This window comes from Pseudomassariella vexata, assembly GCF_002105095.1.
Source record: "Pseudomassariella vexata strain CBS 129021 chromosome Unknown BCR38scaffold_8, whole genome shotgun sequence".
In the NCBI taxonomy this organism is placed as follows: Eukaryota; Fungi; Ascomycota; class Sordariomycetes; order Amphisphaeriales; family Pseudomassariaceae; genus Pseudomassariella; species Pseudomassariella vexata.
The window spans coordinates 696,416-720,516 of record NW_024467963.1 but is presented as its reverse complement, the minus strand read 5'-3'; the positions used below and the strand labels follow the sequence as shown (position 1 = coordinate 720,516).

The window sequence follows — 24,101 nt, the reverse complement described above, 5'->3', positions numbered from 1 at the left end:
GACGCGGACGAGTCACCCCTAGCCCAACTGAACCACCCACAATTCGGCTCGCCCAGCTTGGTCGTTGGGCTTTTGGGCATCGAAATTCCCACTACCGCTCTCAATTGGGGGAAATGAACAGTCTTGGGGGCATCAGCATGCGGTGAGCTTTCACACTAATCACGGATGAGATTTTCTTGGGGTTGCAGTAATTGGAAGTTACCTTTTCACTTACCATTAGGCAGGAGCTCCCAATAAACGTGGGGCGGAGCAAACTGCGACTGGGTGATAGAGCAGCAGCTTGCAGGCGGGCTGCATCGGACGACCGAACAAACACTGACCGCCAATGACCTAATGCCCAGTAAGTCTTGAGGTATCCTTGCGTGGCTCATACCAATACCACGATCTTTCGGTGGGAAGGGAGAGGCAGGTTGAGAAAAGCCTCCAGCCATTATGGATTCGCGATGTTATGTACCTAGGCAGTGCTGTTTTGACATGTCGCGAATATTATGTATCAGTTCAATATACAACGCTCGCCGCGCAATTTCTATCATCTGATCGAACAAATGCGCGCAAACGACCTAGAGTAGGCATGCCTGCCGCCGGCATGGACGAGCCTTTTTATCATCTTTATCATCTCTTCTTCCTTCGCCTATAGTTACACAATACAAATGTCTGCCTCGACCCGCTGTGTGGCTCGGCAATAGATAGAATTACAAAGCATTTTATGTCTGATGTGATGATAAGGGAGTAGAGAGGGTTTGGGTTGGGTTCGGATGGGTTGCTTCCATTTCTCGAAAAGAAACCCTATCGTCGAGTCGTTTGTCCTGCCCGCCTGCTCCGTAGAATACGCCTGTTGGTTGAATGGTCCAACCCCGCGAAAATGCTTTCCTCTGAGAATTCCATGTATGATGATGCAAGCCAGTCGCCAATGATGGATGCGGGTACAGTGGGAGTGTGCTTTTCGTCGCCGTGAGCTCCTATTCGTCTTTGCTACTGCTACTCTCCGCCTTGTCGGGATGCTCCTTCTTCCACTCGCAAACCTTGCACGTATTCGCCAATTCCCTATCCACATGGGGGAAGACCAGGTCGAAGATGTCCTTATACCAACTGGCCGGTCGGCCCTCGAGGCCCTCCTTGATGTTCTGTAATCAACAGCGTTAGCATGACAGTTGAGCAATTTAATGGATGGTTGTCAGCAGAACCTACCTCGGGTAGTTCCAGCCAGTCGGAGATGTTGTCCTCCGGGAAAATGATTAGCTTACAACCCGCCCTCCGCGCTGCCACTGCCTTCTCTCTCAGACCACCGATGCGAAGAACCTTGCCCGTCAGGGTAAGCTCGCCCGTCATCGCTACAGTTGGATCAATGGGAGTGTCCAATGCTAGTGAAAGCAAAGATGTCGCCATTGTCGTTCCAGCCGACGGACCATCCTTTTGCACCGCTCCCTCGGGGACATGCAAGTGAATCTTCGCCTTATCGAAGAAGTGGTTTTCGCTGAACTCTTTGGCCATGAATGCCTTGGCAAACGAATAGGCGATGGTCGATGACTCCTTCATGACCGACTTGAGATTTCCCGTGATCTCCAGCCCTGCACGACTGCTGGGTCTCAAGACAGATTGGAGGATGGATTCAATGTACATGGCAGAGCCACCCATTTGAGTCCATGCGAGACCCATGACCACTCCAGGTGGCGTCACGTCGTAGAGACGGTCGGAAGTGAAGATCGGGGGCCCAACATAGTCCTTGAGGTTTTCCTTGTCGATCGTGACGTGAACAGAATCGGGCACTATCAGGGCAATGCGAGGCGTCTCCGTGGTCTCTTGCTCTGTTGCCTCGGACGAAATTGGATCCTTTTTGTCCTTCTCTTTCTCCGACTCCTCCATGGCTGCCTTGCCCTCATCCGTCAGTGCCTCGGACTCTGGCAGGACATCTTCCCCAAGATCCTGGACGATCTTCAACGCCGACTTTCGGTAGACCTTTTCAATTTGCTTCTTCAGGTTACGAACGCCGGATTCGCGACAATAAGACTTGATCAATTCATCGATCGCCTCATCGGAGAGAGTGACGTCGGCACCCTTGAGTCCTGCCAACTCCTTCGCTGCGGGAGCAAGATAACGGTCGGCAATCGCCTTCTTCTCGTCCGAGACGTAACCAGAGAGTCTGATGACTTCCATGCGGTCAAGAAGAGGTCGGGGAATTGTGTCCGTCATGTTGGCTGTGCAAACAAAGAGGACTTTAGAGAGATCAACTGGCACATCCATGTAGTGGTCCAGGAAGGAGCTATTTTGCTCGGGGTCCAGTAGTTCTAGGAGAGCAGATGACGGATCGCCCTGGTATCCTCGGCCAATCTTGTCAACCTCGTCGATCAGAATCAGTGGGTTTTCGGTCTGACACTTCTTGAGCGCCTGGATGACTCTTCCCGGCAGCGCACCGACGTAGGTCCGCCGGTGACCCTTGATCTCAGCCACATCTGTGAGACCACCAACGCTGAATCTGTAGTACTGACGGTTGAGAGCCCTGGCGATCGACTTTCCAATACTCGTTTTCCCAACTCCTGGCGGTCCGACAAAACACAATATTTTGCCTTCAACCGTGCCCCGTAATTTTCCTACCGCAATGAACTCTAGGATGCGATCTTTGACGTCCTTTAACCCGTAATGGTCCTCATCTAAGACGGTCATCGCATTGTTGATTCCAAAGTTCTCGGCGCTCCTCTGGCCCCAGGGTATTTGCGTAAGCCAGTCAAGGTAGTTCCTTGTGACGTTGAACTCCGATGCAGCCGGTTCGAGGTGGGCAAGCTTGTTAATCTCGTCGTCAAAGACCTTGCGAACGGCCTCGGGCATAGCCAATTTGTCGGCCTTCTCCTTGAACTTCTCCACAAGCTTATCTTTACCGTCAGACTCAATCCCCAATTCCCGACGAATGCCCTTCATCTGCTCCATGAGCCAGTATTCACGCTGTCGCTTGGTGATTTTCTGCTCCACATCCTTAGTGATCTTGGACTGTAGTTGGGCATTCATTAGCTCTTTTTTGAGCACAATCAGAGCTTTCTGCATTCGCTCCTCCACGTTCAGGCTATCCAAGACTTCTTGCAATTCGGCAGGCTCTCCGGCCGAAACTGCAGCTGCGAAGTCGGCCAATTTGGCAGGCTCGGCAGTGACATTGCCTGATGATGCGCTCATGGAAAATGTCGAGATCTGATCCCGGAACAGGCTGTTCATCGAGGCAACCTCTTTAAACACGTTGACAATCTCGTTGGTGACGGCTTTGATGACCATGCTCTTTGAATCGAAAGGCTCGTCGCTCAGGTTCTCGACATTCACCAGACTGACTGGGTATTTCCGAAGGAACGAGGTCGGTTCGTATTTCTCTGATTGTGCCTCTGTTTTCGGGGCCACGGCAGCCTCTTCAAAGCTAGCTACCACGTCACCCTTCTTTTCCCGTTGCGTTTCTTCGTCCGTCTTGATGGGTATGGGCTCGGGCACCGCTTCGGGTTCTGGCTCGGTCTTCTTCACATCTTGGCCGCCCGGGGGCATCAACGTAGACAGCTTAATGCGACGGTGTGGGTACAGGATGGCGGTTAGAGAGTTGGTTTCGCCGTGAACTGGAAATGCGCTCGTGATTTGTGCAAATACACCGGTATCGTAGACATCCTTGGAATCCCGAATGACATCCTCGTCGGCATTTTCGTCTTTGAACAAGAAAGCGCCAACGTATGGCTGGCCCCGCTTGATCATTTCCATAATCGCGGCACACACGTCGGGGTCCCTAATGGTGATTGCCTTGTAGAAGCCTGGGAACAGCGGCCGCTTCGCTATGGGGATCGCCATAACCTGGGGATATACTTCCGGCACACTGGGTTTCTGGAGTGCTTTGTCGACTCCAGCCTTGCGACCTTTCCGTCCTCCGTCACCGGACCCATCACCACTCGACCCGGATGATGCGCCGCCGCCGCCTGCACTGCTAGCTTTCCCATCCGCACCGTCTCCCTGTCCGTCTTTGCCATCCTTATTGCCTGAAGCGGGAGGCTCGGGGCTAGAAGTCTTCGCTTCAGCACTTTCTACCTCGGTTGTTTCCTCGACCTTCTGTTCCAGGTTGGCCTTGGCCTCCTCTTCCGATAGCGGCTCTACTGTTTTCGGGTTGAAGAAGTCATTGTCTTTCTTCTCTTTCTTGTCTTTCCGCTTTGCTGTCGACGTGGAGAAGCTGGCGGTGGATAATGCGCTGGGCCATGGCATCGTCGTCGAGCGCAAGCACGCGACCAGCTGCTCAGGGTGGTGTCGGGGGCCGGCGGACCTATGTATTGAGTAAAGGCGCGTCAGTGACGGTGTATACAAACGATGGGCACATCTTGATGATCCTTTCACAGCAAGTTGCCGCGAAAGGTGTTGCCTGCAGAGCATGATTGCTTCCTCGATTCAAAGACTTGGGCGGTGGAGGGGGTAATTGCCAGGATGGCGCGGGACAGTAATCAGATTAAGAGGGATAGTAGGTGTTTAGATATACAGCAACAACAGGAGATGAGAGAAGAGGTTCTGAATGACGAGTGGTGGCTCTCTCAAAAATTTTGCCCATTACGTCGCCATGGACAATCAATCTATTGTCTTCTATTGTCTTAATAATGCAACAATACTTGGAGCTCGGACTTGAAAAAGAACGACATCATCAACAGTTTTCTGCGCCGGCCCGAGATGGATAGAGGTTACCCTGTAGCCGGCTGAATATCGGGTAGATCAAGTAGCCGGTACTGGAGGAGGTGGGTGGGTTGGTTGATTGGCTGGAACTTGGTCCCCCTATCACCAGCCGCTCTCACTTGAGCTCTCCCAAAGTTGGGACGACAAAGAAACGAGGTTCATCATCTGAAGATTTATCAACTATACTTTAATTATTGTATTGAATACCTAAGTTAGGCGAACGCCAAATGGAGTCAATTGATCCCGCGACTGGACAGGCCTTGCCCGCTGACGCCATTCAGCGAGTTCTCTTCGTCGCCCGCTCAGTCCATGTCTACAACATCCCTCCCATGGTGCCCGGCAAGGGCCATGTGGCAGCCTCCTGGACAGCAGACGGCAACAAACGTCAGATCTTCACTGCGCGGCTGCGGGTGATTGAGACGGCGATCCCCACGCCCAGTGGTGACGAAAAGATGAAGACTGACCTCGTGCTAGAGGACTCAAGTAGCGGCCAGCTGTACGCGGCAGCGCCTTACACCGTCGAGGCCGTCGTCGAGCAAGTCTCGGACAGCTCACGCTTCTTCGCCGTGAGAGTGCAGGATCCAGAGGGGAGGAAGGCGTCGCTAGGCGTGGGCTTCGAGGAGCGGAGCGAGGCCTTTGATTTCAGCGTTGCGCTGCAGGAGGCGCGCAAGACGCTCGGCTGGGATCAGGGCGGTGGACAGCCTGGCAAGAAGCCCGCTGTGAAGAAGAAGGATAGCGCAGAGAAGCGGGATTATAGCTTGAAGGAGGGTGAGACTATCACGGTGAGCTTGCCTGGACGGTCTGCGGGGCGGAGGAGACCTACGGCAGATGCACCCGCCAATACGCCCTTATCCGCCTTCTCCTTGCCTCCGCCCCCCTCTGCTTCATCGTCAAGAGGATCGGATTTTCTACCTCCACCGCCCGCACCGGGTCCATCTTCAAAAGGCTCAGGAAGTCTGCCACCATCATCTGCCCCACCTAGTACGCAGAACACGAGGGTTCAGCATTCTTCAAATACGCAAGGACCCGGCCAGCCTTCGGCAGAGGAACTGGGATTTGACGATGGCAAGTTTGGAGAATTCGCTTGATGGGATTGAGCTACTGTATGTCGAGTAACACCAGTATCTGATAGACGTTATAAAAAGCGGGCGATGATTCCACTCATCCCTACGATTCCCAATTGCAAACCCTCTCTCCCGTGGCGATTTGCCTCTCAGCCGCCCCGTTCATCACCAGCATAACCCAAACACTCGTGACCTCCACCCTCCCGGTCTCCTGGGTCGCTCCATGTGTACTGCACTGAAGGCATGCTTCTCCGTCTCCCTGCCACCGTGGGCTCCTCCGCCTTGTCGTCCGTGAACGTAGACGTGTCAACCTGATCCGAATATCCACCTCCTCTCAAATCAGCCTCATAATCTTCACCTTGCTCAGCAACCTCGGGTTGTCCAGTCGACTCACCCCCTGAAAATGTTGGGAAAGTCTCCATCCCCTGTAGTCCTCCACCTCCTGCATAGCCCATCTCGCCAAACCCACCCGGACCAAGCCAACCTTCACGGTCGTTCTGCACAGGCCAATTTCGCGCATCACCACCCATTACCGGCGGAATTCTCGACGGCATCTCATCATCGTCTATCTCGGACTGTTCCAAGCCCACCTCCGATAGGCCCCGAACCTCTTGTCTTGGCTCCAGCACCTCCCGCTGCCCCCACGGCGACAACCCCATCATCGCCCTCTCCCACCGATCCCGACACTGGATTTCAACACACACTTCGCCCAGCTTCGCCAAAATCTCCCGCTCCCGGTCTACACTCTCAGCGATCCTCTGCCGCAGCCCCTGACGCTGGAGCTGCTCGTGCCCCTTTTCGACCTTTTGCGCGTCCAGCCGAGGTAGTTGCCGGAACAACTCCGTTGAGCATCGGTCTGCTTCTTGCAGCTGGTTGATGAGGAATTGTCGCTCGGCGTGGTGGCCGATGAAGGAGCGGGGGTGGAAAGCTAGCTCAAGGGCGGGTCGGAGGGAGCTGAGGTCGGTGTTGATGGGTCTGAAGTGTGTAAAGAGGGGAGGTCTTGTGGGATGGCCGTAAGTGCGGTTGTGGTTGTGGAGGTTGGAGGCGCGGAAGTCTGGGAATGGTGGGGCTGGGGGGTATGGATAGGTTGGTGATATTTCCGGATTGCTGAAGTTGTCCATGTTGTACGTGAGTTGGATGAACAAGGAGTCTGTCTTTTGGCTTGTTGGCGCGGAGGCCCAGCGCCTCATTGTAAGGTTGGTTATATACATCTGCATAATGTTATGTCTGAGTGAAATATTTCCCCTTCTTACATGCAGCAGAGATGGCATAACAAAGATCGGAACAGGGTTGATATGCAGGAGTACATAGAACAATTCGTTAATGACGAGACACTGTCTCTACCAACAGACTACTAACAAAGCTGAGTATCAGTTTATGCAAATGCACTTAGAACTGTGACCCTTCGACTCTAATATCATTGGCCGCATCCCTGAAATGCAGGCAATGCTTTGTGGATGTGGCATTGAGACACTGGTAGCACTAGATATGCTTCTAGAAGCAGCATCATTGTACTCCAAGATCGGAAGTAAATCAAGTTTGGCGACGAGATAAAGGGTCTGCAGCATCAGCCCTCAGCACAATCATTAGGCAAAGAATGAATATGGATGTCAGCCTGGAATGGTCTGTATTTCCAAACGTTTGCATGAGCCTGGCTTTGTGCCTGGCCTGCATGGTAGTGAGTGGTGGGTGACTGGTGGTATGTCCATGAGTTGGTCAGATGTTTGTGCTTCCGAAAAGTCAAATTGCCGCAAGTCACGGAGGTCACAGGCATTGTCTATTCTTGCTGGAAGGAATCTCAGACCACCATCTGTCCACGCTTATAGAACTGAAATACGTAGAAAACACAAATTAGATATCTCTTCTGACGCGCCAGGCATATACTCGCAGTAAAGCATCTAACTGAATGTGGTTCGACGAACAATGCGAAACTTGATTATCTCGGGATACACATTGATATGTGTTCGACTCCACCGGCCATGCTTCAGACTATTGATATACCGATGCCTACCCAGGACTCCATATCGTGTTATGTGAAACAAATGAAAATTTAGGAAAAGTCGAATCGCTCTGGGATGACAATAGGGGCCACCAGAGTCCAAATATACATGCTGTAGCAGATCCAAGCACTAACGATCTTCACCCAGCTGGCCCAGTATGTCCGTCCGACTGTTGCGAAGCCTCCATTGTCCGTGATCTCATCGCCCTCCATGTGCTGTGTGAGAAGGGTGGCGACCCAGCAAGTAGCCAAGAAGAAGATGATGTGGAATACAGAATAGTTGTACTGGGTGCTCGAGCGCTCATCGTCGTGAGGCGCCTTTCCGTTCGACTCCTCATCGTCATCATCTGACAGCAGCGCATCTGCCGGCAGACTGCCCTCCTCGACAGCTCGGCGCAGAACTTCGGCTCTCATCTCGCGACGTCCTGGCTGCTGCGTGACGAGATCATGCTCATCTTCCTCGGGAAGTCGGATGCCCCCGCGGTTGTTTCCGAGGCCAAGACTTTGGGTTGCTGCGCGGGTCGTGGTATACGCCACGGTCAGCATGGTTACAATGGCACCCATGACGACCGAGGTGGTTCGAGTGCCCTGAGCACGGATCAATGGATTGCATTGCTTGTCATCTGGTTCCATCGATACAGCCGACATGGTCAGGTAGGTGCAGTAGACAGCGACCATAGCAGCCTGCGCCAGACCGGCCTTGGGGTTGTACTCTTGGATGGTCGGGTGGACCGAAATGAAGGAGACGGCGAGCCAGAACAAGAGGTTGATAGTGATGGCGGCTTGGTTCATCGAACAGCCGCTTGAGGCGAAGAAGATATATTGGACGATGGTCATGGCCAGTGATGCCGCATACATGCCTAGAGTTGATCCTATCAAGACGGTTCTCCAGATTCTCGACTCGGAGTTCTCGATTCGCTCAAGACAGTATTCAGCCCACGTGTGGGCAAGATCGACCAGTAGAATGAGACCGAGAATCAAGAAGAGCATGGCTCCGAAGAAGGCGATATAATTGCCCCAGACCTGGAAGAAAGCATCTGGAATCAGGAAGGACAAGACGACGAGAGCCAGCCAGGCGATAACCTTGGGGCCCCAGTAACCATTCTGGAGCGCGGCTCGAGGATTCTTCGTGTTGTTGATCCCGAAGAGGAGACCGGCGAAGATCAGGTGAAACAGACCGAGAGCGAAGTTGAATCGATGGACAGCAAGCCAACCGTAACATTGACCGTTGGGACAGTTGATTTTGACGTAATCCAGCATCAAACGTTCCAGCTTTTCGATGGCCCATGGCGTGAGCATCATCCAGGAGAGAATCGAGTTGACGAGGAGGAGAAGGGCATAGGCAATTCGGGTGGCAACACTACAGGGAGAAGTCAGCAAACGAGCCAACACCATCTGAAGGGGGCCTTACCTGTTACCGCACTTGCCACAAGCACTGCACACCATGGAGCAGGTTGCAGCACCGCAGCAGCTCGCAGCAAACGACACAAGCTACGATAGAAATCTCATTAGCGAAAGTCAACCAACAGGCATGCGCCAAGACGGAGGAGTTCGCACCGTGCCCATGCTAGGGACCGCCAGCAGTGGAAGAGAGAGAAGAGCACCCATCGTGCCTGGGAGAGGAACTCGAGGTCGATGATTGCGAGAGTTTGATGAAATTTGATGGACAGTGTCGGTATTGACGCGAGCCTCCAGCCGGGGATGCTAACGGTGGGTGATGTATCCAAGCTTGGACCAGCCATTGCGACGAACTTGTACTTGGAGCCTGGTGCACAGGCCACTTGCAGCTGACGTCGTGGCTTCACCCCACTGAACTCGCACTACTTACTAATTTATGGACCTGTGAAACCTGTCAAAACAACGCCCATTGATTGGCTTCCACAGAAGTCCGTGTTTCACTTTGTCATGCAGGTCTTGGTATCTGCGCAAGTGTAACAACACGAAGTTACCAAGATTAACCAAGAGATTAATACGGAGTAATTACTAACAATAATCCAATACTTATACTTGGCATAGCACAGCCATTGATGTCTGCCTTCAGTTCACTGACTAAAAGTTCTTAGCAGTCCCCAGATGAACTGCCAAGCTGGAATCCAAGGGCCCAGGGCTGCAGGACAAACGGAGTTGAACGACCCGTCCCACGCACGTTTCTGTGACTGTGACCGGGCAGAGCGGCACGAGGCGGTCCGATATCGAATTGACCAGGGGTCTCTTGTTTTAGGGGGGCCCAAGATAAGCAGCTGCGGTTCCGCGACCTAGATTAATAATTCACTTTCCAACACCACCAGCATCCCACCAATGCTCCTCCTTCCTTATACTGTTTTCCTAGGTTATTGTGATGATATCTTATTCAGTCTTGGAGTAATTTCGAGGCACAATTGACCCTCGTCACCCCCAATTGACACATCTTCTTGTAGGCATGATAAAGGCACCCGGGCTTGACGGCATTCGCAAACCTTCATCATGACGCTGAAAAAACAGCTTTATTCCGCCCGCATGGTGTCGAGCGTGGCAGCCACCATGATATCACTGGCGTGTGGAACAAATGTGGGCGTTCGAATGTCGGCTGTTGCCGAAAACCTCTGATACTGATAGTTTCTGGCCAGTATGTCTACTCTGCGTGGGCGCCTCAATTCGCCGATCGACTCCTTCTCTCTGCGACCGAAAGCAACTTGATAGGGCTGTTTGGCAACCTGGGCATGTACTCATGTGGTGTACCCATTGGGATGTTCGTGGACCTGCAAGGACCTCGTCCCGCTGTGGTCATCGGGTCGATTTTACTGGGATTGGGCTACTGGCCTTTGCATATGGCATATGAAGCAGGCCACGGGTCCGTCCCGTTGATGTGTTTCTTCTCCTTCCTGACTGGCTTGGGAGGGTGCACGGCATTCGCTGCCGCCATCAAGACTTCGGCCTTGAATTGGCCACATCACCGGGGTACCGCGACGGCATTCCCGTTGGCCGCCTTTGGACTGAGCGCCTTCTTCTTTGCCCTGATCGGTTCCATCTTCTTCCCCGGGAGCCCAGGCAAATTTTTGGAACTCCTGGCTTTTGGGACCTTCGCTATGACCTTTACTGGATTCTTCTTTCTGCAAATATATCCGCACTCGCAGTATCACGCGGTGGCGCCTGCCGAACCCGGCATGACGGACTCCCAGGAGTTGCGCTGCACTTTATCTGCCGAGCCTAAGACCCCGCGGTCGGGTCGTTCGGGGTTTTCTGAACCTGGTATGTCGTCCAATGCCAATAACAGTCAAGCCTCGGACCAAGGCGACGAAGCCGGAGCCCTAGATCCCTCCAACCGAGCGGTTGGTGACGAGGCTGCCGCCGGCGGCCCGAAGAGAGCGCCCCTCCCGGTCGAGGACTTGGATGAGACGGCTTCTCTGATATCTCGGTCATCGTCTTCTTCATTACCGGGTGATGTCCTCGTCCAGAGCAGTGTTGATATGGATCGTTCCCATCGTGTAGATATCCGTGGCATGGCATTGCTGAAGAGCTTTGAATTCTGGCAACTGTTCAGCATCATGGGCATACTTTCTGGTATTGGACTTATGACTATAAAGTAAGTGGCATGCCACATCAGCGTTTCCGTTGAGTCTAACGAACTGTAGCAATATTGGAAACGATGCCACAGCGCTTTGGAAACACTATGATGATTCCATCGATGACAAGACGTTGGTTCTCCGACAGCAGTTACATGTATCTATTCTCTCGATTGGCAGTTTCTCGGGCAGACTACTGAGTGGCAAGCAGCGAGTGTTCCCCTATTGTGGTCATTGGGTGCTAACTAGTATTAGGTGTTGGTTCTGACTTCCTGGTCAAAGTCGTCCACGCTAGTCGCATTTGGTGCCTCGTCATTGCGGCTGGCATCTTCTCTCTGGCGCAGATATGCGCACTCAACATCACAAACCCACACCTACTGGGCTTTGTCTCGGGTTTCAGCGGCCTTGGATACGGGTTTTTGTTTGGCGTGTACCCTTCGATCGTGGCGGAATCCTTCGGCATCCACGGACTCAGTCAAAACTGGGGTTTCATAACACTTTCACCGGTCATTAGCAGCAACCCCTTTAACCTGTTTTACGGGTATATTTTCGACAGGCACTCGGTCGTCGAGCCAGATGGAACGAGAACTTGCACTGAAGGGCTAGCCTGTTACAGGACCGCGTATTTGGTTACACTCTGCGCTTGCGGGCTGGGTGTCGTGGTCACCTTGTGGGTCATTTGGCACCAGAGGCGTGAGAAGCAAAAGGAGTCAATCAAGACTCGGGCGGAGGACTGAAACAGTCGTGGTGTGAATTATGTAGAGATATTGGGGGGCATGGTGGCCGCGACAGCGGTTTACACTGCAGACGGTTTTTCATATGTTCATGGGTATACTGGGGTCTTTTTTGTTTTACATGTGCGCAACGTGGTTTGGCGTTGCATTGATAGATATAGAATATCAACACAGGCCTTATAAGGTAGTGGGTTAAATCAGCGGCGAACAATAGAAGAAAGATATATTGTAGTGTCGGCTGGTGTAGTTGGTCACTTCGCTGGTAGATAAGTCCCGATTTGAGCCTCGCCCACTTGGGTTGGTGACGAGTCGCGGGTTCGAATCCCGCAGCTGACACACAAGGGGGTTTAGTCAACCCTTACGGCGCGCTGCCCACCTTGTTGACTTCGCCTACCTAGCGATAATAGGGAGATTGGTGCAGTTTAGGATTACGAGCATCCTAGCCAGTCGACCGTCAAGCACTACGTCGGCGGAATATAACTCGACAGCCGGTCCAGAATTCGAATCGTTAATCCGGCCCCTTATCGGACCTCGCCTATCCGATAACGCTCGTCGGCGAACCCGTCCCCTCACGATAGAAGGCGCGCAGCACGCCCTCTCGCCGCGATTCTTGCGAGCGTCTAGACCACGTTACGGTCTATCCACTTGAGCGTATGGTTGAGATGTATACGCTCGACGAGAACCCCAATTAGCAGATACTACGACTTGTCGCGACAAAAAATAGTCGAGCATCTTCTGCACATCAGCAGCATCCCACCCCTGAGGACGAATTTAAGTGCCACATTACCACACTTATCGGTAGTTCAGGCAGGGGTTGTAGCACAGACTTAGGGAGGGACAGGAGGTTTAGTAGTCGTTTGGCTACAAGTTTACCTGTATAACCGCCCGACGCGGCTTAAGGGCCCGCTATATCATCTATAGCCCCTTAAGGGAGTACTTGTAGAGGTACCGAGGGTTAACACCTACGGCGTATTTAATATTATTTTTTATTTATATTGTAGTGCTATTTTCCTCGAGCTGTGGCAGCCGCATAAGTTGGTCGAGCTTAAGGGACACAAGTGCTTGAAAAGAAATGCGACAGGAACTCTTCTCTTAATTCCACGGCAAGAACCTATCTCACTCCCACTCTCACAATATCCATTCAAACCACTTCACTGTGCACTACGACCGCCCTGATCCACCCCATGACCAGTACTCAAATCAAAGAATGACAATACTACACTCCCCATTATATATACTTGCCTCAACCGTCATCTTGACACCCCACACGCACACCTCTTGAATTGCCTTAGTGCCAGTTTCATAACTTCTATGTCGCTTTGCCCACCGACAACAATGAAGCGAGCAGTACTTCAGTACACACTTTCGATGCTAGCTAGACTAATAGTCACAAAAGTCCTCTCAGTCGCTATTTGATGGTTTTCGTCACATGCATTCGCTATAGGTTAGGGGATGAGTGGTGGAGACTACACTCTCATTGGCTCTCAAACCATCAGACCATTGTTAAGTCGGCAATCAATGGATATTTTCACGTCAATCGAAATCTTGAGCAAGAAAATCCGGCATAACCTTCGGTTTGAGTTTACGTTCGTTTTCCTTTTCTTATGGCATGGAAAACATATAAGTAGGCGAGTTGTCGGTACAAATCTCAACTCGGTTGCTCCCGAACCGACAGCATCCTCCCAGATTAAGGAAGACACCAACTACGAGCATTATTGACCGAAAAAACTAACGATCAATAGTATGTCGCAAACGAGAAACCTAGGCATACTTATCACCAACTAGAAGAGTAGTAATGTCAGTTAAGTATCTTTACAGTACTCCCTGATGTTGGCATGTCGAGTAAACCCACTACGTGTATAGACAAAAAGAGTCACAATGTGGACTTTCTGTTGGTCGTCTAAATGTACCATTTCATTTCAGGCCAACACTGGAATAGGACGTAACTCATAAAGCACTGGTAATCCTCCCAGCACACACACTCCGCTTCTCTTTGAACCCTACTTTTCCCTTGCGGAAAAGATCCTCTTCACCAGACTTTGCATGTGCTTCCCATTTCCAGACCCGAAGTGCACCACACTGACGTAGGGTCCGCCAATCATCTTTGGAATTCCCAAGGTCTTGGTCTCAACAATCATCTATAAGGGTGGCCGATTGGAACAAGAACCCAGGCTCCGGGCTGCCGGCGTTGAAAAGCCGTCCGATACGAACACTTCGTCGGGAACTGGTTCATCCCCCGTACGACAACACAGGGCCATGCCATCGCAGTCAACCTGGAATAGTTAGCACCAACAGCATGTACACCACCCCGGGGAAATCGACGTGACACCAAGCAATCTAAACGATAAGCGGTCGGCCATATTCCCTTCGACAGGAACTGAACAAGTCAGACATGGAAAAAGGACAGAATCGGCTTCGAAGGACCTAGGAAACTGGTGCTCTCTGAGGGAAGAATGGTATTTCTGTGAAACTTGAAAAGAGTGGATCGGTGGGTTCGGGACAGGTTCAGGTTGCTGGATCATCATGCACGACGTCATGTTGAGGTTTATATAATATTGCGATGGGTTAAATATAGTTCCAAGTACATGTGAAATTCATGTATCAGTGTGTGTGTGCGTGATGATCAATCCAACCTTGAACAATGGGATAACGAAGCATGCCTCGACATACCCGTCAGCACTCTGACATGCAAAGCGATCCTGATATTTGGACATCAACCTCACCAAGGGTCATATATGAAGATGCTGACTCGCCAAATTCCGCTGGTATGATCCATAAGGCACAAAGAAAGAATATTCCAGTCCATGATATGCATATCCAGATTGTCCAAGTCTTCCAGCCCGGTGAGACGAACAAGTAAGACATATAAGCTAGTAACCACATGATAGACGTGGCGCCTACATTGTGGTGTACTAGGAAAATGGAATCTCGTCTCCAGACGGTGGTGTCTCTCCAAAGATACATCAGGGATCCAGGTTCATATGTTTAGTGTTGACATGCCTATCATGGTTGTCCCGCCGCGTAAAACTCCGACCATGGCTGGCACAACGCTTATGGTCACAAACCAACTTGCTGTCAAGAGTCTCCTGGTGCGTCAGACTGTGGTACTGATGAAGAATGAGATCCTTCTCTGGTAAAAGCATCGTTGCAGTCACCAAGAGTGCATACCAATTTCTTGTAACGTATTGTCTTTCGGCGCCTGTGTTCAAGATTAGACGAGACAAAAGGAAAGGAATATTGAGAGGTAGCATACTTAAAAATCTCTTGATGCTGTGTGCGTTTTCGTCTGTGGTTCGTATTCGTACCTCTCGACTCATCCGGCGGTGTGGTGTCTGTGCCTCCATGAAGGTTTGCACTGGCAACACAAGAAGGGCTACGATAATTCGGCGAGGTCAATAAAGAGCCACCGTTTAAGTAAATACATCCAGATTGTGCGGCTGAAGCGCCCCTGGACATTGATTGGCTTGGATGTGGAGAGGACATCAGATCCCAAGTGGGTGAAGCTCCGGCAGGTTGCATCATACGTATGCCACTGGCGCGATGCTTTCCATTGGTATAAAATAGATCATGTGTTAGATCCGCGCTGATATACAGTTGTTCTGGGCTAAAATCTGCCTGGCATCGAGGGCAGTGGAATGGTTTTGGGATCCCTCGAACAGTGCGTGTTTGTACTGGGGGCCGGCTGCCTGTCACACCCCCTATCTCAGGAATGGTCCCAATAGACCGTAAGGAGAACCCGACTGAGCATGGTTGACAGAATAATATATGTCGAGGACTGGCTGTGTGAAATATATCATTCGGCTCCTATATGAGCGTTAGCAGCAGACAACGAATAGGGGTATCGCTACTTACGCTTCAGCAGTAGGAATGAAATTACCCCCAATTAGGTCATAAGGCTGTAGCGTGAATTAGGAAGGGAACCGAATTAACAAGAGAGGCATTTCAACGAACCTGATCATAGTTATGGCGACCTTGACTGGAATTGTGCGACCATTGAGGTCCACCAAGATGAGGGGTACAAGTATTCATTGAATTTTGGTGGTTCGCTCCGGCAGCAAAGTGCATTCCGGTATCCATTGGGGTGTGTCCGTTTCATATGATATTTTAAACAAAGACGAGACCATCTTCAGTATACAGCATACATTCAAACAGACATCGTCGTTCCCTTGAACTGTGAAACCCGTCACTGCGAGGCCTTGACACGAATTGTTGTCAGATTAGCCGGCGTTCAATGAGATGATGCGTCTCCGAAACTTGCTTGACCAAGATATCAAGTGGTTTAACCATCGAGGCCGCGCTTCTCCTTGCACTAGCAAACAGAACCCTTGGGTTCAACCGGGGCAGTTCAACAGGAATGTGTGAACACAGCAGTCTAGTCAATCCAGCGATCGAATACACACACACCAAATGGCTCGAATTATTGCCGACTCGAAATAGACCGGACGATGTTTGGTCACCCCTGGGTTCAACTCCTGGCTTGTCTGGATACTCCACAAAGACTCGACAGTCTTGATCCAGATGAAATTGCCCCGCGGCTCCGTGCGGCTCCAAGACTGACAAATGTATTTAATGGGATGCCTTTCCTGGGCACACGGGGTTCCAAGTATGGCGTCGGCACACTGACAGTGCAAGTTAAGAAGCGAGCATGTCGAAATAATTTCATCAACAGACGCCCGAAGGTAGTTGAGCGTTGATGTAATAGGCACCTTTGGTCTTGGTCCATGAGGTGGCCAAATTTATCCCGATTGCTTTCACGCAGACAAGAGAACTGCGGTTCGAAGTCTTCGGTCTCGGTATTCACTTGCCTTTCGGTGTTGAGAACAGCTTATTGAGTACTTGATGTAATGAATTTGGCCGTTTCCAAGCGGATGCATAAACACTGGAATCCTCGGGTCACGAAGTCCAATATATTTGCATCCAAGATGTCCGTGCTGTTCTGTACGTCCAGAAATGATACATTTGTTCATCAAGAACTGTCGACGAGGTCTCAACGGCTGTTGATCCTCTTCCGATAATGTCGCTCAGCTCCGGAGTCCACAATGTGGTCATTCACAACTCCGAATATTGTCAAATAATCCGTACTATCCGGCTGCCCAAGATGGTTCTGATGTGGATATACTCAATGCGGTGTGCACTGTGAATACACGGCGGCTAGGGGGACGGCGATGTTTGGTCGGGCTGAAAGAGAGTAGCATGCAAGGTCGTGCCAGGTTGGGCTGGGTGCTGGGCCGATACGTCTCTACGCTGGTTCCCGAGATGTTGTAGGCAGCCAGGAATGGTGTTGAGCGCAAAGAGAAGCGTTGATATCACTTTGGTGGGATGCCGGGAAATAAATCGCAAAGATAGCAGAGACATCTGGCTCTATGAGGAGGCTTTCAAATGGTGCTGAGGCCTCTCATTGAAAATGTGCCTAACCAGCGTATGAAAGTGACAGGTGGTAAGCAAAAGCGGCCAATACTAATATGAGGTGGTGCAGGCAAGGTGGCCTTGCTTGTAAATAACTTTCATGCCAGAGAAGAACGGCCTTAAGCTTACGTGCATCCCTTGCGCACAACACGCAACGAAGGAAACAGACAAATCTGTAACATATCAGCATTCAAGGCAAATTCATTATTTTCGTGAATCATTGAGTCGAACCAGCTGATGGATTGAAGCGTCCGTTGTCGTCACTTTCAAGTCACAATACCACGTGAATTACATCGTCCAAATGGCCAGTCTTTCTTCTCTTCATCACTTATCCATCAAACCCTCTCTCCATCTTACCAACATCCGTCACCTCCCATCTGCACTTACAACCAAGTTCCTCATTGACCGCATATGCGCATCTGTAGGATGTTCCTTCAAACAATGCCTCTCCAACTCCACTGCCGTATCAAGTTTCCTCTGGCAATGACATTGCACAGCCCTACTCGGCGGTAACTCATCACCACTTGCAACCAAGCCGGGCAGAGTACTAGCCTTCTCCTTCTCTTCAGCACCGCCGCCGCCGCAGCTCCTTTTTAGTCCAAGCCCAGCTCAGTTCGATATTGCCAACAAGCAGCTTCGGCTGGTTTCTCTGTGCTGCAATCTTGCGATATGGTGTAGTGCATGCGATACCCGGTATTCTTGGACACACCTGCGTTGATGATCTAGGTGCGAAGCTCAGACGAAACCTGCGACTTGGAAATGGGAGATGTGGTCTTCGAAAGTAGTAGATGTTGTGAAGCGACGACTCGATGGGTAGATCCTTGTTCCATGTCTGGCTAGATACGTTATTGTTCAAGTGACATGTTCTGTAGTATCAGTCATTGTCATAGCGGTTTTGGTGCGAGCAGCTGGTACAGAGGGCCTTGCGGAACAAGAGACGAAAATGGGTGAACTATATGAGCTGAATCCCGCGTGGTCAAGTAGCCAATGAAATAGCGTCTCTACAGCAGTCCGGTGGCTGCAGTTTCAACTACGACATGAACATAGACGAGGTCTGGATTTGACATGTCTCTTCATTGGTGTATCCTAGCCGTACAGGTATCAGATTGTCTATCCTGAGTGAATAGCGGTCCTCATCAACGCATCGGGTATCTGACCGATTACTTCCTCCCTCGGGAATGTTTCGTGGCCACACAGAGCTCTCGCTGTCATTCACAGCCTTTCTCCCCCTTTCTAAAGCATTACTTGGCCCGTCTCGTAGCCAACCGGTCATCTAGTATCCCGCATCTCCTTGTAATCTTCCATATTACCCCCCCCCCCCCCCCCCCCTTTGTAAGTGTCCGTATTAATCACTGTGACAAATAGTACAAGACACCAAGCTTCCGTGCCAACTCGCTCAACCATGATCGGCTGAGGCTAACTTCGCAAGAAGGATGTACACGACTCTCTGGCTCTCCGCTTCGTAGAATCAAATAGGTCTGCCTGCGACTTGCAGACCGGTGCAATTAGACTGAATCCCTGAGCCTGGGTAGGAATGCCGCCAAAATAAACAGAACGCCGCTGCCGCCGCCGCCGCCATTTCATGACATGCAGATGCAATGCAACTGAGAAAATAAAAATAGAAATCTTCCGTAGTAAAAGCGCTTCCAGCAAGGGAAGACAGTAGTGGGGAAATGTCGGTTCCATCAGGCCTGGAAGGGCTGCTGTGTCCTTCGTCCGTAGTGGCCGAGTCTCGTCAAGAGCAGATAGAATCGAATATGCGTAGCTCTGCTCGTCTCGTCTCAAAAGGAGTATCGTCCATGTCGTTGTCGCATACATCATCCTCAGGTTATCAGACACACACGCCCAGGCATAATTTGTCCAAAATCTCTGACATTATGCACAGGGCCCCAACACGTCAATCGCCAGCTGGCTTTCAGGGTGTTTTGCCTTGCTTTCGATCATTGACAAAATCAGCGTCAAAAATACACCTCAGCCCTGAAAGTGACCACCGGTCCGCTGTCGAATGGACGGCAATAAGCCAGGCCGCGACCAGATTGACCAGGTAATGCAGCATGTAGGCGTGGGACACGCCGTATATAGCTGCATATACGGCAATACCGAATAGCAGGACGCTTGTGACGTGCCGGAGGCGGCTTGTCACTCGAGGAACCATCTTGCCCGTCGTCAAAGTTTCCACGAGTAAGATGAAAGGTAGAATCGAGAGCACATTGTGGTGTGAAGAGAATGGCGTAAACCAACGGACCGCTAAATTGCGCACCCAAACGACCAGAGTAGGCATGTTGATGGGCAGTACCCAGAGCATGAGCAGGAGTATCGAGTGCGAGTAGTTGCAGAAGTTGGAGTTTCCCGGGGAAGGAACCTCGCGGGCGAACCGGAGCCCGCGCACGCTCGTGCTCAACTGGACCAGACACGCAACCAGATACGCGAACTGGTAAGGAATAAAGGTTGAGACGGAAAAGAGGAGAATTCCTGTGGTGATCAATCGTCGTCTAGGCGATGATGGCATGAACACAGGCGACAACGCTCGCCTCCTGTCATCATGCCTAATCCAGGCGGGACGCACGCTGACCCAACTATGTAGGACGCTGAATATATACGTGAGCGACAGGGCCATATAGTGCATAGCTGTGCAAACTCCGATGCAGACAAGGCCAATCATCGGTACCAGAAACCAGAAAAATGGGTCGGCAGTTCCAATCAGAAGGTCATTCTGCTTGTAGTCAATGGCAGCAGTGCTGTTCCGCCATGGCCAAAGTCCATTGCCGCTTGATCGGGGACCATCTGCTCGCCCCATTGACAGTGCAAATAGGGTGAGAGACAACAGAAGAAGCGGAAGGGACTGTCGGAGGCAGATGCCCAGACTGTCGAGGAAAGAGATGAACACGCCTGTACTGTCGTAGACGCGGAACTGCTTGCGCAATACCAACGTCACCACCAGTAAAGGGAATGCCGCAAATACAGTTCGATAACGCATGTACAGCTTTCCCAGACTGCCCAAAAGGTCCACCTTCAACTGAATGGAGATGCTCGAATCGCACGATGGGTCTGTCCAGAATTGGAGACTGAGACCATCATCGGACTTTTTCGCCTTCATGGGTGGTGGCACATAAGGCGCAACTCCGTGGATGCTGATCTTAGCTTGTCTGGCGTTGACGAAGAACTTGGACTCATAGGGCTCAGTTATGAACTGTCGCACGAGTGGTGCGAACAGTTCGTCCTGCCCATTGCACGACTGCTCGCTGATCTCCAAGCTGTACGCTAACAGGCTGCTTTGGATAGAAGGAATTCTCATATCCGTTACCAAGGGGCGATGCGACGGAAGATGAGCCTGCATACCCATGGTCAGGAGGCGGCGTAAGCTGATGTGACGCGTCAGGTGAAACTGTCTGGCATCGCTGAATTCGGCCACGACCCATCCAGGCGTGCGCGTGGTGGCTTTATCAATGACGGCCACGAATTGATGATCGGCAACATCCTCGAGGTCATACTGGAGATACGAAATCGGTTCTATCGGTTTCTCGTGTTCCAGAAAGAATGGCAATTTGGTGTCTCGTGTCGACCTCGGGAGGGTGATCAGATCTGAAGCCGCATTCTTGCAAGCTAGCCTGGTTGATCCCGTACTGTCACCGGAAATATCCATGTTCATGGAGAACAGGATATTAGACTGGCCAGGTTGTAAAGGGAATATACTGCAGAATAGCACCTCGAGTTTCCCATTTCCTCCCGATTGATCCAAACTAGTGTCGGTAAGCAACGTAAACCGCTTGCGATCCGAAGAGCCAATGGGTGGGACTGGAATCAAATGTGCCTTGAGCTTTCCTACCCCACCCAATTCACGGAGTATCAGTCGCTCGCCTTGTCTAATTATGGAGTTCGAGTTGTCGTCTAGGGTAAGGAGGATCTGGGGCTCGGTCTGGGGCAGGGACTTCTCTGCCACGTCCTCCATTCCAGTTAGGAACCACTTCTTGAAGACCCTCAGTCTTTCGGCCCGTGGCTTTGTTTGGGCAGCCCTATCAGTGTCGACAACGTCATACAGGGCTCGTACTACCACTTTTCTAAACTGGTCACACCACAAGATTGCTGCATGATCCACGCTGGTCCAAACAGTCGGTATTGTAGTTGTGAATACCGTGAAACCATGCGTTTCTGGTACGATCGACTCCACGCTGGCATAGTCGGAAGGAACCACAGTATCCAGATTGCCCCCAGCGATAGACACTAAAGTAACGTGCCACAGTGGATTGTTGTTTGCCCATTTCTGAGAGTAAGCATGCCTCCAGTAGGTGTTAATGTCGTCGTAGATTTTGACAATTTGGGAGTCGAAGCTGATTGGAGGTCGTGCATGCGGAGCGGACATTGTCACTATCGTATTGATGGAGTTGGATTGGTAGTTTGGCATGATCAACATGGTCCGCGCAACAATGCCCCCCATGGAATGTCCTACTACGATAACGGAACTCGGGTCCGGCACGTCGGGGTCTCGGGGCGCAGAAGTGCGCGGATCCAAGTAGAGAGACAGTATATATCGAATAGCCTCGTTCAAATACTCGGCCTGGTCCAACATGGTTTGGCCGTGAAAAGCGGTAAAATCTTCATTGAAATCCACCGTGAAGAAATCCAGGTCCTTGATGCCGGCTTCGACCGCATTCGGGTCGTTCCGCAGCTCATCGTGAAAATAACGCGCCGCTTCGCCCGCAAGAGACCTGACCTGCTTGTAACTGCCGGCATTTCCGGGGATAAAGAGCACCGGTGTTCCCCTGACCTAGATTCGCCATTAACATCGCCGAATACAGCCCCGTTTGCTTCATCGCCCCAAGGAGAACTACGTACCACGCCATCCCGGTGGACGCCTCCCTCCCGATACAGATGTAATGTATATTTGGTTGCGAACCTCGTATGCTCGGTGTCGAACTCGGTCAGGTGCACATATCTGGGCGCTGTGTAGGCCATGCGGCATCCTTTGGGGTCGAACTGGCGCGTGACAGAGGAATTCAAGATAGTCGCCAGCGTCATGAGACCGGCCAATGTGGTCAAAATCGTCAAGATAGTCGCGGTCCAAGGACTTCGCGACCACAAGTGACGGCCTGGTAGCCTTCTGGTTGCCATTTTTTCTTCTTCGCCCATCTCTTTCTCTGAGGGCACCGTCACCGCGAGGGACGAGGTTCGAGACAATGCAGACCGTGATTCTTTGTCAGTAGAGCCATTCCGGGCATGCGCCGGTTTCCAATTGAGATTACTGCTGGGCCGACGTATTCTTGTAGAGGAGGGTTTGGGGCTAGTGTTCTCTTTTCTTTCCCGACGTTCGGTCTCACAAGTGTTGGGGGCATCGTATGCGGAAGTCTTGGGGTGGTCATCTATCGTCGTGGGTCCATTGGAACGGGCCGGGGCTGCCTCGTTCGACGCATCTGAGTTGACACTGCCCTCGGACGACCCTGAAGAGCGCCTCTTCATAGAGAAGAATGGGGCTCCCGGTAGTCTTCCGGAACAGCCCAACTCGGTCGTAATTATAAAGGGCGGCAAGCCGAGAGAGCGATCGCCAACGTCGTAGTGTTTATACGCGCGCGTGTTTTCGAGGTATGGGGGGGGATCATTAACACATAATCAACACCAAGCTTGATTGTTGGTTGTCGCACGCGGAAGAAGACGTTGAGAAGGGCAGTAGTTGGAAAGGTCGGTGCGAGGTAACACAGGCCTGACAGGGCACACACAAGCCCAGCTCGAGACACAAGTTTGCGCAACCAAGTAGCTAAGTTGGTTTTAGATCTGCGGCGATCCTTTAAGGAAAGAACTGAGCCAAGCCGAGGGTGGAAACGAATGTGGCTCCCGGATCCACCACGGTCTTGGCGCCTGGGCAACTAGGGGAAGACACACGGTGGTCAACAGCCGACGATCGTCCACTTTGGTGTTTTGATGTGGAGTTGCAGCGGCTGGTATCGCGGCGCTGTGTCGTCAATTGCATGGAGGGAAAAAAGGTCGACGGGATTTCCGAGACGCATCAATTCATCTCAGTCTCGCTCGATGACTGGTGCGCTCCCGCCACCTGCAGTGTCTTCCCAGGAATTTGCACCAAAGGTTATGTACCCACGCGGTTTGGAAACAAGATTTGGGGGCTAGCAGCCGACGAAGCTTCGAAGTGTTCGGCTGGGGGACTTTTAGCGGCTCTTTGGCGTTGAATAGCTTCTCAGATTGCCAAGATTTATGCAGGCCGCTTCTAGAGTGGATATCAGCCCATGCCAGCCTCGTGCTTTTCACCTCCAAGGTGTGGCTTCGAAGTTGAGACGGGACACACACGGGTCTCCGCGAATGACGTGAGTCGGCGCCTCTTAGCAATTGCTGGAAGAGGCAAAGAGTGGCAGTTCTCAATTCTTAATCGACCTAAGCTTTCGCTCTATCTATTTCTATTCCCTCTTGCTCGCAATGGATTGGCATTTGCTCGCTTCACTCAATGTCGGTGCTTGGTTTTCCTGTGGATACCTCGGGAATGAGATGGGATTTTAATGCGATACTGTGAACAATGCCATGGGCGGGCTGTCGGGGAATAACAGAACTACGGGCTGGAAAGTCCACCTTGGATAGTGCAGATTGTCCTTGGCGATCGGTTAAGGAGCGGCGCCGAGCCTCGTCTAGGAGGGCCTAGGTAGCTGGGCTGGTTGTTTCATATCTACAGGTTGATATGCAAGCT

The 24,101-nt window shown here is 51.5% G+C and overlaps 6 protein-coding genes and 1 non-coding gene across 7 annotated transcripts; 3 read left to right on the top strand and 4 right to left on the bottom strand.

Moving 5' to 3' along the window:
• Positions 1-959: 959 nt before the first annotated feature.
• On the bottom strand, positions 960-4,215 carry BCR38DRAFT_485882 (Lon protease C-terminal proteolytic domain-containing protein; the record flags this gene model as incomplete). The annotated part of the gene is made up of 2 exons (XM_040863951.1): positions 960-1,124; positions 1,189-4,215. The coding sequence occupies 2 exons, from the start codon at positions 4,213-4,215 to the stop codon at positions 960-962; spliced, it is 3,192 nt and encodes a 1,063-aa protein (XP_040714769.1).
• Positions 4,216-4,700: 485 nt separating this feature from the next.
• BCR38DRAFT_435902 (uncharacterized protein) lies at positions 4,701-5,949 on the top strand. The gene has a single exon (XM_040860416.1). It carries the CDS (start codon positions 4,899-4,901, stop codon positions 5,757-5,759), a length of 861 nt encoding a protein of 286 aa, XP_040714768.1. The 5' UTR covers positions 4,701-4,898; the 3' UTR covers positions 5,760-5,949.
• On the bottom strand, positions 5,885-6,925 carry BCR38DRAFT_485880 (uncharacterized protein; the record flags this gene model as incomplete). Its single annotated transcript, XM_040863950.1, has 1 exon — positions 5,885-6,925. The coding sequence occupies one exon, from the start codon at positions 6,923-6,925 to the stop codon at positions 5,885-5,887; it is 1,041 nt and encodes a 346-aa protein (XP_040714767.1).
• Positions 6,926-7,398: 473 nt separating this feature from the next.
• Positions 7,399-9,441, bottom strand: BCR38DRAFT_466547 (serine incorporator/TMS membrane protein). The gene is made up of 3 exons (XM_040862724.1): positions 9,292-9,441; positions 9,146-9,225; positions 7,399-9,094 (listed from the first exon to the last, which is right to left on the bottom strand). Exons 1-3 carry the CDS (start codon positions 9,340-9,342, stop codon positions 7,786-7,788), a joined length of 1,440 nt encoding a protein of 479 aa, XP_040714766.1. The 5' UTR covers positions 9,343-9,441; the 3' UTR covers positions 7,399-7,785.
• Positions 9,442-9,750: 309 nt separating this feature from the next.
• Positions 9,751-12,276, top strand: BCR38DRAFT_435897 (major facilitator superfamily domain-containing protein). The gene is made up of 4 exons (XM_040860415.1): positions 9,751-10,281; positions 10,341-11,296; positions 11,346-11,479; positions 11,532-12,276. The coding sequence occupies exons 1-4, from the start codon at positions 10,198-10,200 to the stop codon at positions 12,011-12,013; spliced, it is 1,656 nt and encodes a 551-aa protein (XP_040714765.1). The 5' UTR covers positions 9,751-10,197; the 3' UTR covers positions 12,014-12,276.
• On the top strand, positions 12,244-12,346 carry BCR38DRAFT_t205. Its single transcript has one exon. It is a non-coding gene; the product is annotated as a tRNA-Thr (tRNA).
• Positions 12,347-19,331: 6,985 nt separating this feature from the next.
• On the bottom strand, positions 19,332-22,870 carry BCR38DRAFT_485877 (GPI inositol-deacylase-like protein; the record flags this gene model as incomplete). The annotated part of the gene is made up of 2 exons (XM_040863949.1): positions 19,332-22,181; positions 22,250-22,870. The coding sequence occupies 2 exons, from the start codon at positions 22,868-22,870 to the stop codon at positions 19,332-19,334; spliced, it is 3,471 nt and encodes a 1,156-aa protein (XP_040714764.1).
• Positions 22,871-24,101: the final 1,231 nt, after the last annotated feature.